The following is a 14,357-nucleotide window of genomic DNA, read 5'->3' on the forward strand; positions in this document are numbered from 1 at the left end:
GCTGAACAGACATATTTAAGAGTGCAAGTACATAGTTCCTTCAAGGTGGCAACTCAAGTACACACAAATGAGGTGGTGAGGGCAGCACTTGGCACGCCTGCCTTTATCAGTCGTGGCTTTGAGTACAAGAGCTGGGATGTCATATAATCATGTTACTGTTGTGCAAAACCTGGGTTAAACCACATTTGGAGTATTGTTTGCAGTTCTAGTTACCCAGCTATAGGAAGGATGTAATTAGGCAAGAGAAGGTGCCGAAAAGATTAACAAGGATGTTGCCAGTACCGGAGGGCTTGAGTTGAGACTGGAAAGGGCGAGACTGTTTACCCTGAAACAAAGGAGGTTTGATGGGTGAGGATAGACCTTTAGCAAATCATGAGGGGCATAGATAGTTAATCCTTTTCCCGACAGTACGAGAGTCTAAAACTAGAGGGCATAGGTTTAAGGTGAGAGAGGAGAGATTTAAAAGTAAATACTTTCACACATAGGGGGTGGGTATATGGAACAAGCCGCCTGAGAAAATGGTGCAGGCAGATACAATTACAACATTTAAAATACATTTGGAGAATACATCAATAGAGGCTCGGAGGAATGTGTGCCAAATGCAGTCAAATGTTCCTAGCTTAGATAGGCGTCTTGATTGGCAGGAATTAATTGGGCTGAAGAGCCTGTTTCCTGTTGAATAACTAGGACTCCAATTGATATTTTTCATGAGATACTGACAGTAGAAACCATACAATTGTCAGTGGTGGTAATAAGTTCTCCTTACCAATCTTAAGTTCCTATACAAGGTCAGTGAGAAGGGAGTTTTAATTAAGCACAGTCGACGTGTACACCAACATTCAACTGACCAGGTCAGCACATGAAGAATACATGATCATGTGAACAAAGGGAGGCTAGGGACCAGGAATTCAACTTCATTCAGTCAGTTTTAGAACATTTACTGAAGCTCGTTTCTAAAGCCCATTAGGAAATGAACTAATAATCTCTAGCACAATTGATTGTTTTGGAGGAAGTGCGGATGGAGAGAGTAGAATGAGGGATAAAAGAGAAAACTCATTCGTAACGAAGGAAACATTTAAGATGATGTAGAAACAACAGTTAATGGAGGAAGCAGAGAGGGGAAAAATGTTACAGCATTTTAAAATTGCTCTGATAAATGAAGGGATTAATAAATTCAGAGGAAATTTAAAACAGCAACACAAGCTCTATATTTTTGCACAAGTAAAATATAGATTGTTAATTGTCTTACAGCTTTTTAAAAGAAAAAATGCCAGAAATGTTATGACATTTAAATATGATCACAGAATAAGTATCCAGCAGAATATTAACTTTTTTGCAAGATTCATATTAAAAGAATGCACATGCACACCAACAGACAGTGCAACAGTCCAGATTTGACCCTGAATCATATGCTTTATAAACATTTGGTTCAACCTCATTGTGATCACAAAGGTTTGTTCATGGAATGGATTCAGTTTTGAAATTACCTTTGGAACAATCTGTGGAACAGTGGGAATACAAATGATAACTTCCAATTCTTGTTAAATTTTAAATTTAGAATTTCAACAGGAAGGCAATGATTTCAAATGGGATATCACCCTGACACCAGGAATATCAAAGGTTAAATCATAAAGGAAAAAGTTAAAGAGATACTATATTATCATTAAATTTAATTTTAATATACTGCAGTATAGCTAAATTTCGTTATTTAAGATGGGCAGCAGAGATAAGCCAGTAAAATACAAGTCAGTGGTTGGAAAATTATTGGAGAAAATCCAAAGGGATAATATTATATTTGGAAAAGTAAGGGCTGAGCAGTGTGCATGGTGTTGTGCAAAATATTATATTTTGGAAAAGGGCTGGTAGTGTGCATGGTGTTGTGCAAGAAAATCCTGTCTCACTAATTTGATTGAATTTTTTGAACGAGTTAAAAGATTGACCAAAAGATCAAAAAGATTGATAAAGGCAGGGCAGTAGATGCTATCTATATGGACTTTAGGAAGGCATTTAACAAGGTCCCAGATGATAGGTCCCAGAAAGTGAAGGCATTGCGGGGATCCAAGGGGAGTTAGCTAATTGGACTAAAAGTAGGGTTGGTGATAGCTGGTAGAGGGTTGTTGTGGTGGACAGGTGCTTCTCATTGGCAGTCTCTAACCAGTGATGAATCAGTGCAGGGACCCTTATTTTTGTGATATCTATTAATGACTAGGATATAAATGTAGGAGGTATGATTAGTAAGTTTGTGGCTGACATGAAGCCACATGTGTGCATGCCAAGGAAGGTTGTCTAAGGCTACAGTGGGATACAGATCAGTTGGAATGCGGGGGAAAACGATGGCAGATGAAATTTAATCCTGACAGATACGAGATAATGCATTTGGGGAAATCAAAAGAGGTAGGACACATTTGATTGTATGTACAACAAATGTTGATGAACAGAGAGACCTTGGGGTTCAAGTCCACAGTTCGCTAAAAGTGTTATTCTCTAAAAGCACTTGTTCGATTGCACTTGGGAGTATTGTTCGCAGTTCTGGTCACCACACTATAGGACGGATGTGATTGCACTGGAGAGAGTACAGAGGAAATTCACCAGGATGTTGCTAGACTGGAAGACTAGTTATGGGCTTATTTTCCTTGGAGTGAAGGAGGTTGAGGGGTGATCTGATAGAAATATATATAAAAATAAAGACACATAGATAGGGTGGATAGTCAGAATCATTTTCCCTGTGGTTCATGGTATCAAAAACATGAAGGCAGAGGTTCAAGGTGATAGGAAGGAGATTTAAAGAGGATTTGAGGGAAATGTTTTTGTTTACATAGTAAGCAGTTGATATCTGAAACTCAGTGTCAGGGGAGATCCTAGAGTCAGATTCAAACACTATGTTCAGGAGAAATGTATACAGGTAATTAATTAGGCACGCCATGGAAGGAGATAGACCTAATGCTGCCTAATGGGATTAGTGCAGATGGGCAAGGTCAGCATGGATATGGTGGTCTGAACGGCTAGTTTCTGCGGAACAACTTTTATGGCTCTGGATCCAATCACTAATTTATTTGATTGAATATCTGACCTTGGTAGTAATTTTTTGAGAATAAATAAAGTGGGAAGCAGCTATCCTTAAGTTAAGCGCCTCTCTCAGCTAGTGGAAACTATTAAGCTCACCTTGTAATCTCACAACTATAGGGATCTTCAAATCCAAGTCTTCCACAGCTAGAATAATACCTTTAGCAATTATATCACAGCGCATGATGCCACCAAATATGTTTACCAGAATAGCGACTACCTAGAGAGAGAAGGGACCTTTTTAAAGTATGGACAAAATTGCCCGAGTAAAGTTATATCAAAAGTACTTCCTTGTTCATTGATAATGATCCTTTTAATACACCATATTTCAGTACATACAGAAGATTTATTTCTAATCAGCATCCAAGCATTATGTTTAAACTGCTGGAATAATGTAACTGGAAAATGGGTGTGCTGTGCAAGACAGCTAGAACTGTAACATGGATATAATACAAAATCACAGCTATAAAATCACCTGAAAGATATCGTTATGTGATTAACCTCCTCCAACATCCAATTTACTGAATTGCAACTATTATTCACTACATTCAGTATCCACATTAATGTGGTAAACCAATATTATATGATGATGCAGTAAAAGCAAATAACTGATTGTAGACTTTGGAAAAGTACAAGGATCCGCAAACCTATCTTTATCGACAGGATGGTGGTGGAGACAGTCAAATACTTCAAATTCCTGGATATGCATATCTCTCAAGATCTGTCCTGGACCCAGCAATCATAAAGAAAGCCCATCAATGCCTCTACTTCCTTAGAAGATTAAGGAGATTGGGTATGTCAACTCTCTTAAACTTCTACACGTGTACAGTAGGCAACATATTGACTGGTTCCATCATTGTTTGACCACTCAAATCCTAGGAACAAAGAAGATTGCACACTGCCCAATCCATCGTAGGTATTGATCTCCCCACCATCGAAGAGGATCTACAAGATTCATTGCCTCAAAAAGGCAGACAGCATCAGGGACCTACACCACCCTGGCCACTCTCATTTCACTCCTGCCATTAGGAAGAAGGTATAGGAGCCTGAAAATGAATGTCCAGGTTCAGCTTCTTCCCTACAATCATCAGGTTATTAAACACTAACAAGCTCCAAACTACATAAACGTGGCGGCATTGTTTTTGTTTTACAGAGTACTGTTTACATAACTGTTGCAAGTAAGAATGTCATTGTTCCATTTCGGAACATATGACAATAAAACACTTGACATTACTAGTTTTATTCACCCGTGTTCCGAATAAGAACTTTGAATTAACTGTTCAAATAGGTTGCAACTGAAAGGAGGAACCTGGAAATGGATTTACTAATCCATACCCCCGAGAGGAACACTGCTATTGTGAATCTGTGAACTGTTACCAATTTCTCTATGTACTAAAATAAATAATCAACAAGCACAGGGTGGTGGCCCGAGAGCAGAAACTATCTCCATTGTGTTATTGTCTGACCAGAATAAACAGCTCCCAACTCTGTGCGCTCCAGGGAGCATTAGAAACATAGAAAATAGGTGCAGGAGTAGGCCATTCAGCCCTTCGAGCCTGCACCGCCATTCAATATGATCATGGCTGATCATCCAGCTCAGTAACCTGTACCTGCCTTCTCTCCATACCCCCTGATCCCTTTAGCCACAAGGGCCACATCTAACTCCCTCTTAAATATAGCCAATGAACTGGCCTCAACTACCTTCTGTGGCAGAGAATTCCACAGACTCACCACTCTCTGTGTGAAGAAATGTTTTCTCATCTCGGTCCTAAAAGATTTCCCCCTTATCCTTAAGCTGTGACCCCTGGTTCTGGACTTCCCCAACATCGGGAACAATCTTCCCGCATCTAGCCTCTCCAACCCCTTAAGAATTTTATATGTTTCAATAAGATCCCCCCTCAGTCTTCTAAATTCCAGCGAGTATAAGCCTAGTCTATCCAGTCTTTCTTCATATGAAAGTCCTGCCATCCCAGGGATCAATCTGTACTCCCTCTAAGGCTAGAATGTCTTTCTTCAGATTAGGAGACCAAAACTGTACACAATACTCCAGGTGCGGTCTCACCAAGGCCCTGTACAACTGCAGCAGAACCTCCCTGCTCCGATACTCAAATCCTCTTGCTATGAATGCTAACATACCAGTCGCTTTCTTCACTGCCTGCTGCACCTGCACGCTTGCTTTCAATGAGTGGTGCACCATGACACCCAGGTCACGTTGCATCTCCCCTTTTCCTAATTGGCCACCATTCAGGTAATACTCTGCTTTCCTGTTCTTGCCGCCAAAGTGGATAACCTCACATTGCCCTATATAAAAATGTGTATCACAGTAACAATCCTTCTACCCACTCACCTCTGCAGGCCCAAATGGTGGCGCTGCCCAGCAGCTGCGGCTCACCTGCAGACCGTTTGTCTTTTGTGTTTTTTGTTGTTTTTTGTCTTAATTATAGTGCTTAGATGTGATGTCGTTTTTTGTGGTTGTGTACTATGTGTGGGGAGGGGGGGGGGACTGTAAAATTGTCTCTTCCGAACGGTGACCCCGACCTTTTTTTCCGTTCCCGCTGCGGCCTACCATCGGCCAAACACCTGGAGCTGGCGGCCTCCAGCTGGGACCACCTGGGCTCTGGTTCGCAGAGCCCGCGGACTGTACACAATAGTGGCTCCGGTCACGTGTGTCTGCGCCTAACGGCTGCGGCTCTCTGGCAGTCTGTTTGTCTTTTTTTTCTTTTATTGGGTCTCTTCCCCGGGGCGCAGCTCGGCCGCGGTGCCTTCCATCGCCCGCGGGGCCTTCCAGCTCGGCCGCTAGACTTAACATCGCCGGCGCGGCTCGGCTGCGGGACGTTTCAGTGCCCGGTGCGGCTCGGCTGCGGGACTTAACATCGCTGGCGCGGCTCGGCTGCGGGACGTTTCAGTGCCCGGTGCGGCTCGGCCGCTGGACTTAACATCGCCGGCGCGGCTTGGCCGCGGGACGTTTCAGTGTCCGGTGCGGCTCGGCCGCGGGACTTAGCAGCGGCCGCGGTGCCTTCCATCGCCCGGCGCGGCTCGGCCACTGGACTTAACATCGCCGGCGCGGCTCGGCCGCGGGACGTTTCAGTGCCCGGTGCGTCTCGGCCGCGGGGCCTTCCATCCCCTTGCGGGGGCTGTGCGTGTCCGTTGCCTCGGTAGGGGTCGAGCTGCCTGTCCGTGGGCGCGGGGGGAAGAGAGTGGAAGTTTTGTTGCCTTCCATCACAGTGAGGGGGTGTTTGGAGTCACTGTGATGGATGTTGGTGCTGGTGTTGGGGTCGTGTGTCCTGTGTTCTTTTCTTTTTTGCGGTGTCTTGTGACTGCTGAAATTTTGTTCGGTATTTATACCGAATGACAATAAAGTTCTGTTATACTGTTATACTGTTATATACTGTTATCTGCGGAGCTGGCTGCCTTCGGAGGCTGTGGTGGCGCTGCGAGAGCGGCTGTGACTAGTCTTCGGAGGCTCCGGAGGCTTCGGCTGCGGGCCGCGTGGATATCGGAAGTTGCAGGCCCTGCCCTGGGTGGGGGCCGACATCAGGAGCTCCGGCAGCGGCTTCTGTGGACCTTTCACCGTCCGGCGCGGCCTGAAATAAGCCGCGGGATTTTTCTCTGCCCGGCGGGGGCTCCAATGTCGGGAGCCATGACCGCCCCGACGTGCAGCGGCAGCGCCTTCGCCCGCCCCGAATTGCGGGGCTTGGGTCGGCCCGCTGCGGACCTTTCACCGTCCGGCATGGCCTGGAACGTGGCAAATTCAACAGCCTGACCGCGGGAGAAGACGGCAGGGGAAGAGAAAAGACATTCTGGCCTTCCATCACAGTGAGGAGGTGACTGGAGGAGACTCACTGTGATGGATGTTTCTTTTTTTTGTTTTGTGTTGGTTTGTGATTTTGTGTATTATTGCTTATTTTTATTGCTCTTATTGTTGGACTGTGGGTAATGGAATTTCATCCAAAAGACTTGTTTTTTTGGATGACAATAAAGGTTATTCTGATTCTGATTATAGTTCACACAAACATTTGCCCATCCTACCTCATTTAATCCGATCAGCACATCCTGTTCCTTTTTTCTTTATACATTTATTTAGCTTCCCCATCACATATACAAATGTAACATATCCTTCACATACAGTGGAAGATACAACTGCCATTTGAACCACTACTCTTTGTATTGGTTACTTCCGCATCCTAACTACTTCCTAGGTAGGAAAGTTTCAGCTAAATTCCTTTTGTCTTGTTGGTGAATATTAATGTTTATTAGGGTCCCAGATTTTGGCTCCTTCACGTGGAAACAGCTTCTCTATAATCGCTCTAAATTCTATAAAATTAACAAGACAATGCTTAAGACATTAATGCTTCCTGCTAAAAATATATAGTCGCATCAAGGAGTCAATGACCAGAAATTTCCTTAAAGCAGTTCACTGCCCACCACCTGGCTACATCACCTCTTACTCTGAGTTCAACTCAAAGCTGAACATAAAGAAATCACAGGAGAGGCCCTGACATCCCAATCATAAATTCCACAGAAATGTTTTGATACCTGTCGGTTAAACTAATAGTCAAAGCTGTTAAATTGCTCCAATTTTTATCAATGCCTGACGGTGTAGTGGGTGTGGTCACCGCGGAAATCAGGCCAGACGCCAGGTGAGTAGTTAAAATATTTTATTTCCTAAGGCACCAAACACCGCACTCAAGAACTCGTGAGTCGACACACCCAAAACCTTTTATAGTCCCAGACCACCTGACCCAAGGGAACTGACCCAGGAAGTGACCTAATCCCTCCCGTCCACTGAGTGCCGAGTGGAATAACCAAGGGAGTGGCCTAGCCCCCGGGCGCCGCCACAGGACCCCCCCCCCAAGAACCGAAGGCACGAAACGGACAGGGGGACAGACGAAACGGCCAGCCCGCGTGCGCTCCACGGCGGACGCAGGAACCGGAACTACCCCGCCAGGGGAAGGCACCCGCGGGAACACCGGGGGTAAGGGCCGGGGCGCGGGACGACCCCGAGGGCGAGGCTGCGCCAGTAGAACCAGCTGGCTAACGTCCACGTGCGCCGGCTTCAGCCGCAAAAGAGAGACCGTCTCAGGACGACCCCCCATGTCCAACACGAAGGTGGCAGAGCCCCGCTCAAGCACTTTAAACGGTCCCTCATAAGGCCGCTGAAGGGGTGTCCGGTGGGCATCCCGACGCAGGAAAACAAAAGGACAGTCCTGCAGGGCGGAAGGGACATGTGACCGCACCGAACCGTGGCGAGACGTCGGCACTGGCGCCAGCGAGCCCACCGTCTCCCGAAGGCGTTGCAGGGCGGCCGAGGGCTGTTCTGCCTGATCCTGGGCGGAGGGAACGAACTCCCCGGGCACCGTCAGCGGAGCCCCGTACACCAATTCCGCCGAGGAGGTGGCCAAGTCCTCCTTGGGGGCGGTGCGGACACCCAGTAAAACCCACGGCAACGCGTCAACCCAGTCCGGGCCAACGAGCCGGGCCTTCAGAGCGGCCTTGAGCTGGCGGTGGAAATGCTCCACCAGGCCGTTCGCCTGCGGATGGTACGCTGTGGTGCAGTGCAGGTTAACCCCCAGCAGTTGGGCCATGAATGACCACAGCTCGGACGTGAATTGTGGCCCCCTGTCGGACGTAATGTCGAGCGGAACCCCAAACCTGGCAATCCAATTTGCCGCCAAGGCACGGGCACAAGTAGAGGCACACGTGTCCAGCAGTGGAACTGCCTCCGGCCACCGCGTGAAATGGTCCACCATTGTCAGGAGGTAGGTGAAACCCCGAGAAGGCGGCAGCGGCCCCACGATGTCCACATGGATGTGGTCAAAACGGTGGCGAGGGACGGGGAACTCCTGGAGCGGCGCACGCACATGCCGCTGTACTTTTGCAGTTTGGCACGGGATGCAGGTGCGCGCCCAATGCCCAACCTGCTTGCGTAACCCGTGCCAAACGAAACGGGAAGCCACAAGGGTCGTCGTCGCCCGAATGGAAGGGTGGGACAGCGCGTGGATCACCTCGAACACCCGGCGTCGCCAGGCAACAGGCACGATTGGGCGTGGCTGCCCGGTGGGCACATCGCAAAGCAGCGTCGCGCCCCCAGTGCCACAGGGAACGTCCTCCAACCTGAAGCCCGAAACGGCGGTATGGTAGGCGGACATCTCATTATCGGCAACTGGGCCGCCGCCAGGGCTGAGTAGTCGATGCCATCGGCCACTTGCAGGACGCCATGGACCGCGGGTCGAGACAAGGCGTCGGCCACCCGGTTGTCTTTACCCCCGATGAAACGGATGGAGGTAGTGTATTCCGAGATGAAAGCCAGCTGCCGCTGCTGGCGAGCTGACCACGGGTCGGAAACCTTGGCGAACGCAAAGATGAGGGGCTTGTGGTCCGTGTACGCGGTGAAAGTCCGCCCCTCGAGAAAATACCGCAAGGTAAAGGGCAAGGAGCTCACGGTCAAAAGCACTGTAGTTCCGCTGTGCGCCGCTGAGGTGCCTACTGATAAAAACCGAGAGGCTTCCAACACCCATTCGTGTGCTGTTCGAGCACCGCCCCAACCGCTACTTCCGAAGCGTCGACCGTCAGGCTGGTTGGTGCATCAGCCCGTGGATGCACGAGCATCGTGGCCGCAGCCAGGGCTTCCTTGGCGTGTTGTAACGCCGCCACCGCATCGTCGGTCCATTCGACCTCCCTGCGCTTGCCCGCCATGAGGTGGAACAGCGGGCGCATGATCCAGGCTGCAGACGGCACAAATCGGTGGTAAAAGGCCACCATTCCCACAAACTCCTGGAGGCCCCTCACGGTGGTCGGGCGTGGAAACTGGCGCACCGCGTCCACCTTGTTCGGGAGCGGCAGCGCCCCGTGCGGGGTCACGTGGTGGCCCAGGAAATCGATGGATGACACCCCGAAACGGCATTTGGTGATGTTGATGGCCAGCCCATGATCGCTAAGGCGTTGGCATAGCTGGCGGAGATGGGCAAAATACTCCTGTCTCGAGCGGCTCGCCACCAAAATGTCGTCCAGGTACACGAACACGAATTCCAGGCCACGGCACACGCAGTCCATAAGCCGCTGAAAGGCTTGCGCAGCGTTCTTGAGTCCGAACGGCATGCGGATGAATTCGAAAAGGCCAAATGGCGTCACGATTGCCGTCTTGGGAACGTCGTCGGGGTGGACTGGAATCTGGTTATAACCACGCACCAGGTCGACCTTGGAAAATACCGTGGCGCCAGCCAGGTGTGCATTAAAATCCTGAATGTGAGGGACCGGATACCTGTCGGCAATTGTGGCACCGTTAAGCCGGCGGTAATCCCTGCAAGGACGCCAACCACCGTCTGCCTTGGGGATCAAATGGAGCGGGGACGCCCACGGGCTGTCTGAGCGGCGCACGATCCCCAGTGGCTCCATAACGCGGAACTCCTCCCGAGCGAGATGGAGCTTGTCCGGTGGAAGACGCCGCGCCCGGGCGTACAAGGGCGGGCCAGTAGTGGTTATATGGTGCACCACCCTATGCTTCGGGGCGGCGGAGTGGAACCGGGGGTCCAGAATATCGGGGAATTCGGCCAGAATTCGTGAGAACGCGGCGTCCACGGACGACAGGGGCCCATCAGGACGCACGACCGGGTCACCCAAGCGGAGGAAAATGGGCTGCAGAGTGACAGAGTGCACTAAACGCTGCCGCTTAACGTCCACGAACAGGGAATGTGCCCATAGGAAATCCGCACCCAGCAGCGGCTGGGACACATCCGCGATCACGAATGGCCACGAGAAGCTGCTCGCCCCGAAGTTGAGGGAGATCGTGCGCACCCCATATGATCGGATTGAAGTTCCGTTGGCTTCGGCGAGGAGGGGACCGCGGTTGCCACTGCGGAGGTCGGCACGCGAAGGGGGAACAACACTTACCTCCGCCCCGGTGTCCACAAGGAAACGAGCCCTGGAGCGGCGGTCCCACGCAAACACACGATGAATCTGACCGGCCGCCGAAGCAATCACTGACGGCCGGCCTCTGCGTTTCCCGGGAACGAACAGGGCTGCCGGCATTGACGGGCCGAAGGGCCCCACCGCCGATGGAAGTAGCACCAGCCCCCTCTGCTGGCTTCCGTGAAAACGGGCGGCTGTGCGGGCCGATCCGACCACCAACGACCTCCGGTGGCGTATGGAGGAACTGCCGGCAGGCTGCGCGCGGCCCCCGGGTCCGACCACCAGCGACCTCCGGTGGCGGGTGGGGGAACTGCAGGCGGGCCGTGCGAAAAAGACGCGCCGCTGGCTGTGTGAGCTACTGAAGCCGGATACCGTCGGGAAGGCTGTCGGGGAGCGGTAGTGATACGGGCGATCGAGGCTCCTACCTGCGGGTAGTCGTCGGCCGTCGGATGGACTTCCAACGCGTCGAGGGCCAGGTGACGGGCCATCAAGAGCTCATCGGCGCACCTGCCCAACGCCTGCATGTTGGTGAACGGGTCGTGGAGGAGCTGCTGGCGGAGGTCGGACGGCAGCAGCATCAGGTAAACATGTTTGAAGAGGAAACCGGGCTCGTAGTCGCCCAGCAGTGCCAGCATGTCGGCCAGTAGTACCGACGGGCGGCGGTCACCCAGGCCCGGCATTCGGAGGATCCGGGTTGCCCGCTCGGCCTCGCAGAGGCCGAACTGCTGACGGAGGAAGGCCTTAAGGGCCACGTACTTATCGGTCGCCGGGGGGTCGCGGAGGAAGGGTCGGACCAGGCGCGCGGTGGCCGGGTCGAGGGCGCTGACCACATGAAAGTACTTAGTGGCGTCGGCAGTTATGCCCCGTAGGGCGAACTGTGCCTCGGCCTGGTCAAACCAGAAGTCGGGGTCCTCGGTCCACAATGGAGGCAGCCACACCGACACGGCGTGGAGAGCGGCGCGGGCGGCAGGGTCCAGCGACGGCTGACTGGAAGAGTCGGGTAGTAGCGCGTTCGGGTCCATCGCGACTTGCGAAGGAAAATCGGGGTCACCAGTGTAGTGGGTGCGGTCACCGCGGAAATCAGGCCAGACGCCAGGTGGGTAGTTAATATACTTTATTTCCTAAGGCACCAAACACCGCACTCAAGAACTCGTGAGTCGACACACCCAAAACCTTTTATAGTCCCAGACCACCTGACCCAAGGGAACTGACCCAGGAAGTGACCTAATCCCTCCCGTCCACTGAGTGCCGAGTGGAATGACCAAGGGAGTGGCCTAGCCCCCGGGCGCCGCCACAACGGTTTAAAAATTGTTAAAAAAATAAATGTTAAAATACAAAACAATGGATTTAAATTATTGAATTAACTCAAACAAATTGTACTTTATGTGAAACTTAGTCCTTCTCCCTCATTCATCTCCACTGGAATGAATGGAGTTAACAAACCCGGTTCAGTGAGGACGTTTGCCTGGGTGCTGGGAATCTGCAATAAGTACAGGTTCCATTGCTAGTTGGTTTAAGGGATCAGTCCAGTGCTGTAATATATGTGGCACTTTGGGCCAGTGCATATTTGTGTGAATTGAGAACTGGCTTATTTATACAAAACAGAATGTTGTGGTGGAAGGTAGATATTCAAACTGGAGGTCTGTGAGTTCCACATGGATCTGAGCTGGGCCCTCTGCTGTTTGTGATATATATATATATAAATGACCTAGACGTAAATGTAGATGGGTTGGCGAGTCAATATGCCGATGACACCAAAATCAGAGCAGTTGCAGACAGTGAGGAATTTCGTCAGAACAGCGGGATATAGATCAACAGCAGAAATGGGCGGAAAAAATGGCAAATGGAGTCTAACTTGAGCAAGTGTGGTGTTGCACTTTGGGAGGTTGAATGCAAGGAGAGAGTAAACAGTTAATGGCAGGCCCTTTAACAGTATTGACATGCAGAGGGATCTTGGAGTCCAAGTTCATAGCTTACTAAAGGTAGCAGCATCAGTAAATAGGTTGGTAAAGAAAGCCTATGGTACGCTTGCCTTCGTTGCTAGGGAGCATTCAATACAAGAGTCAGGAAGTCATGATGCAACTCTATAGAACTTTGATTAGGCCGCATTTGGATTATTGCATGCAGTTCTGGTCGTCCCCTTATGGGAAAGATGCAGAAGCTTTAGAGAAGGTGCAGAGGAGGTTTTCCAGAACGCTGCCTGAATTACAGGGTTTCTGCTACAGGGAGAGGTTGGATAGGCAGGAAGAACCTTTTCCCCAGTGTGGAAATGTCCAACACTAAAGGGCATAGCTATAAAATGAGCGGGGGAAAGTTTAATGGAGACGAGACCAAGTGGACCCTTTGGGTTCAAATCTCTCCTGCGGGCCTCTCCTGGGGCAAACCACCCCCAACTGACGATCGTGCGGACCCGGCAACCCTCACCAACTGACGAGGCCCGTTATCGGGCGGGGAGTGTCTCCTGGGGCCATAGGCAGGTGAGGGGGGACAGGGAAGGGGAGAGGGTGCCACTGACCTCGCCCCGTGCTGCCAATGCTGGAACCAGAGCGAGCCGTGGACCCAAAACCTCTCCCATAGGTCTAGCACCCTCCCCTCCCTCACTCCCTCTCCCCTCCCCCTCTCTCGCCTTTCCTCCCCTCACCTCCACTCCCACATCCCCACTCCGCTCCCACCCCTACTCCCCCCCTCCCGCCTTCCCTCCCCTCACCTCCACTCCCACCCCTACTCCCCTCCCCTCACATCCCCCCACCCCGTCCCCCCTCTCACACTTCCATCCCACCCCCACTCCCCTTTCCCTCCCCTTCCCCCCTCCCCCATACTCCCCTCCCACCCACCCCCCTTTCCCTCCCCTCCCCCCACTCCTACTCCCCATTTCCCTCCCACACTCACCCCCCTCCCCCTCCACTCATCCACCATCCCTACTCCCCCTCCGCCCCACTCACCCCGCCCCCTACCCCCCCCCCCCCCACTCACCCATCCCATCCCATTTCAACATCAACGGGCCCCAACTGCGGAGGCGTGGACCCATTAGGGATCCGGCGGCCAGCTCACGTATTAGATCAACGGGAGCGTCCCCCGGGGCCCTCCCCACCCCTACACCCCTCCGTCCCACCCCCATTCCCCCTCCTCCCCCAATTCCACTCTACCCCCACTACCCCCCATCCCCACACCCCTACTCCCCCCACTACCCCACCTCCACTCCCCCCACCCCTTTCCCCCCACCTCCGCTCCCCCCACCCCAACCTTGCCCTCATTCCCACCTCCCCCTCCATTGCCCCCCCTCCCCCTTGTTTCTCCGAAACAAACGGGTCTTTTAACAGCTTTGTTTTTAAATGGAAAAAGTTCTTTTTTCGGGTTTGTTTTAATGGTTTTTTTGGTTCGAAAGA

General features: G+C 51.4%; 1 protein-coding gene across 3 annotated transcripts in view; it reads right to left on the reverse strand.

Annotated features, from left to right (window-relative positions):
* Positions 1 to 14,357, reverse strand: part of LOC144598845 (succinate--CoA ligase [ADP-forming] subunit beta, mitochondrial-like) — a 66,895-nt gene that overhangs the window by 6,209 nt on the left and 46,329 nt on the right. For 2 of the 3 annotated variants that reach the window (XM_078409346.1, XM_078409345.1), the window contains exon 9: positions 3,163 to 3,283. The exons of the other annotated variant lie outside the window; for it this stretch is intronic. In XM_078409346.1, coding sequence (XP_078265472.1) covers positions 3,163 to 3,283 — 121 coding nt within the window. The remainder of the gene's footprint in view (positions 1 to 3,162; positions 3,284 to 14,357) is intronic. 3 annotated transcript variants of the gene reach the window in all.

This window comes from Rhinoraja longicauda, chromosome 12 (assembly GCF_053455715.1).
Source record: "Rhinoraja longicauda isolate Sanriku21f chromosome 12, sRhiLon1.1, whole genome shotgun sequence".
Taxonomy (NCBI): Eukaryota; Metazoa; Chordata; class Chondrichthyes; order Rajiformes; family Arhynchobatidae; genus Rhinoraja; species Rhinoraja longicauda.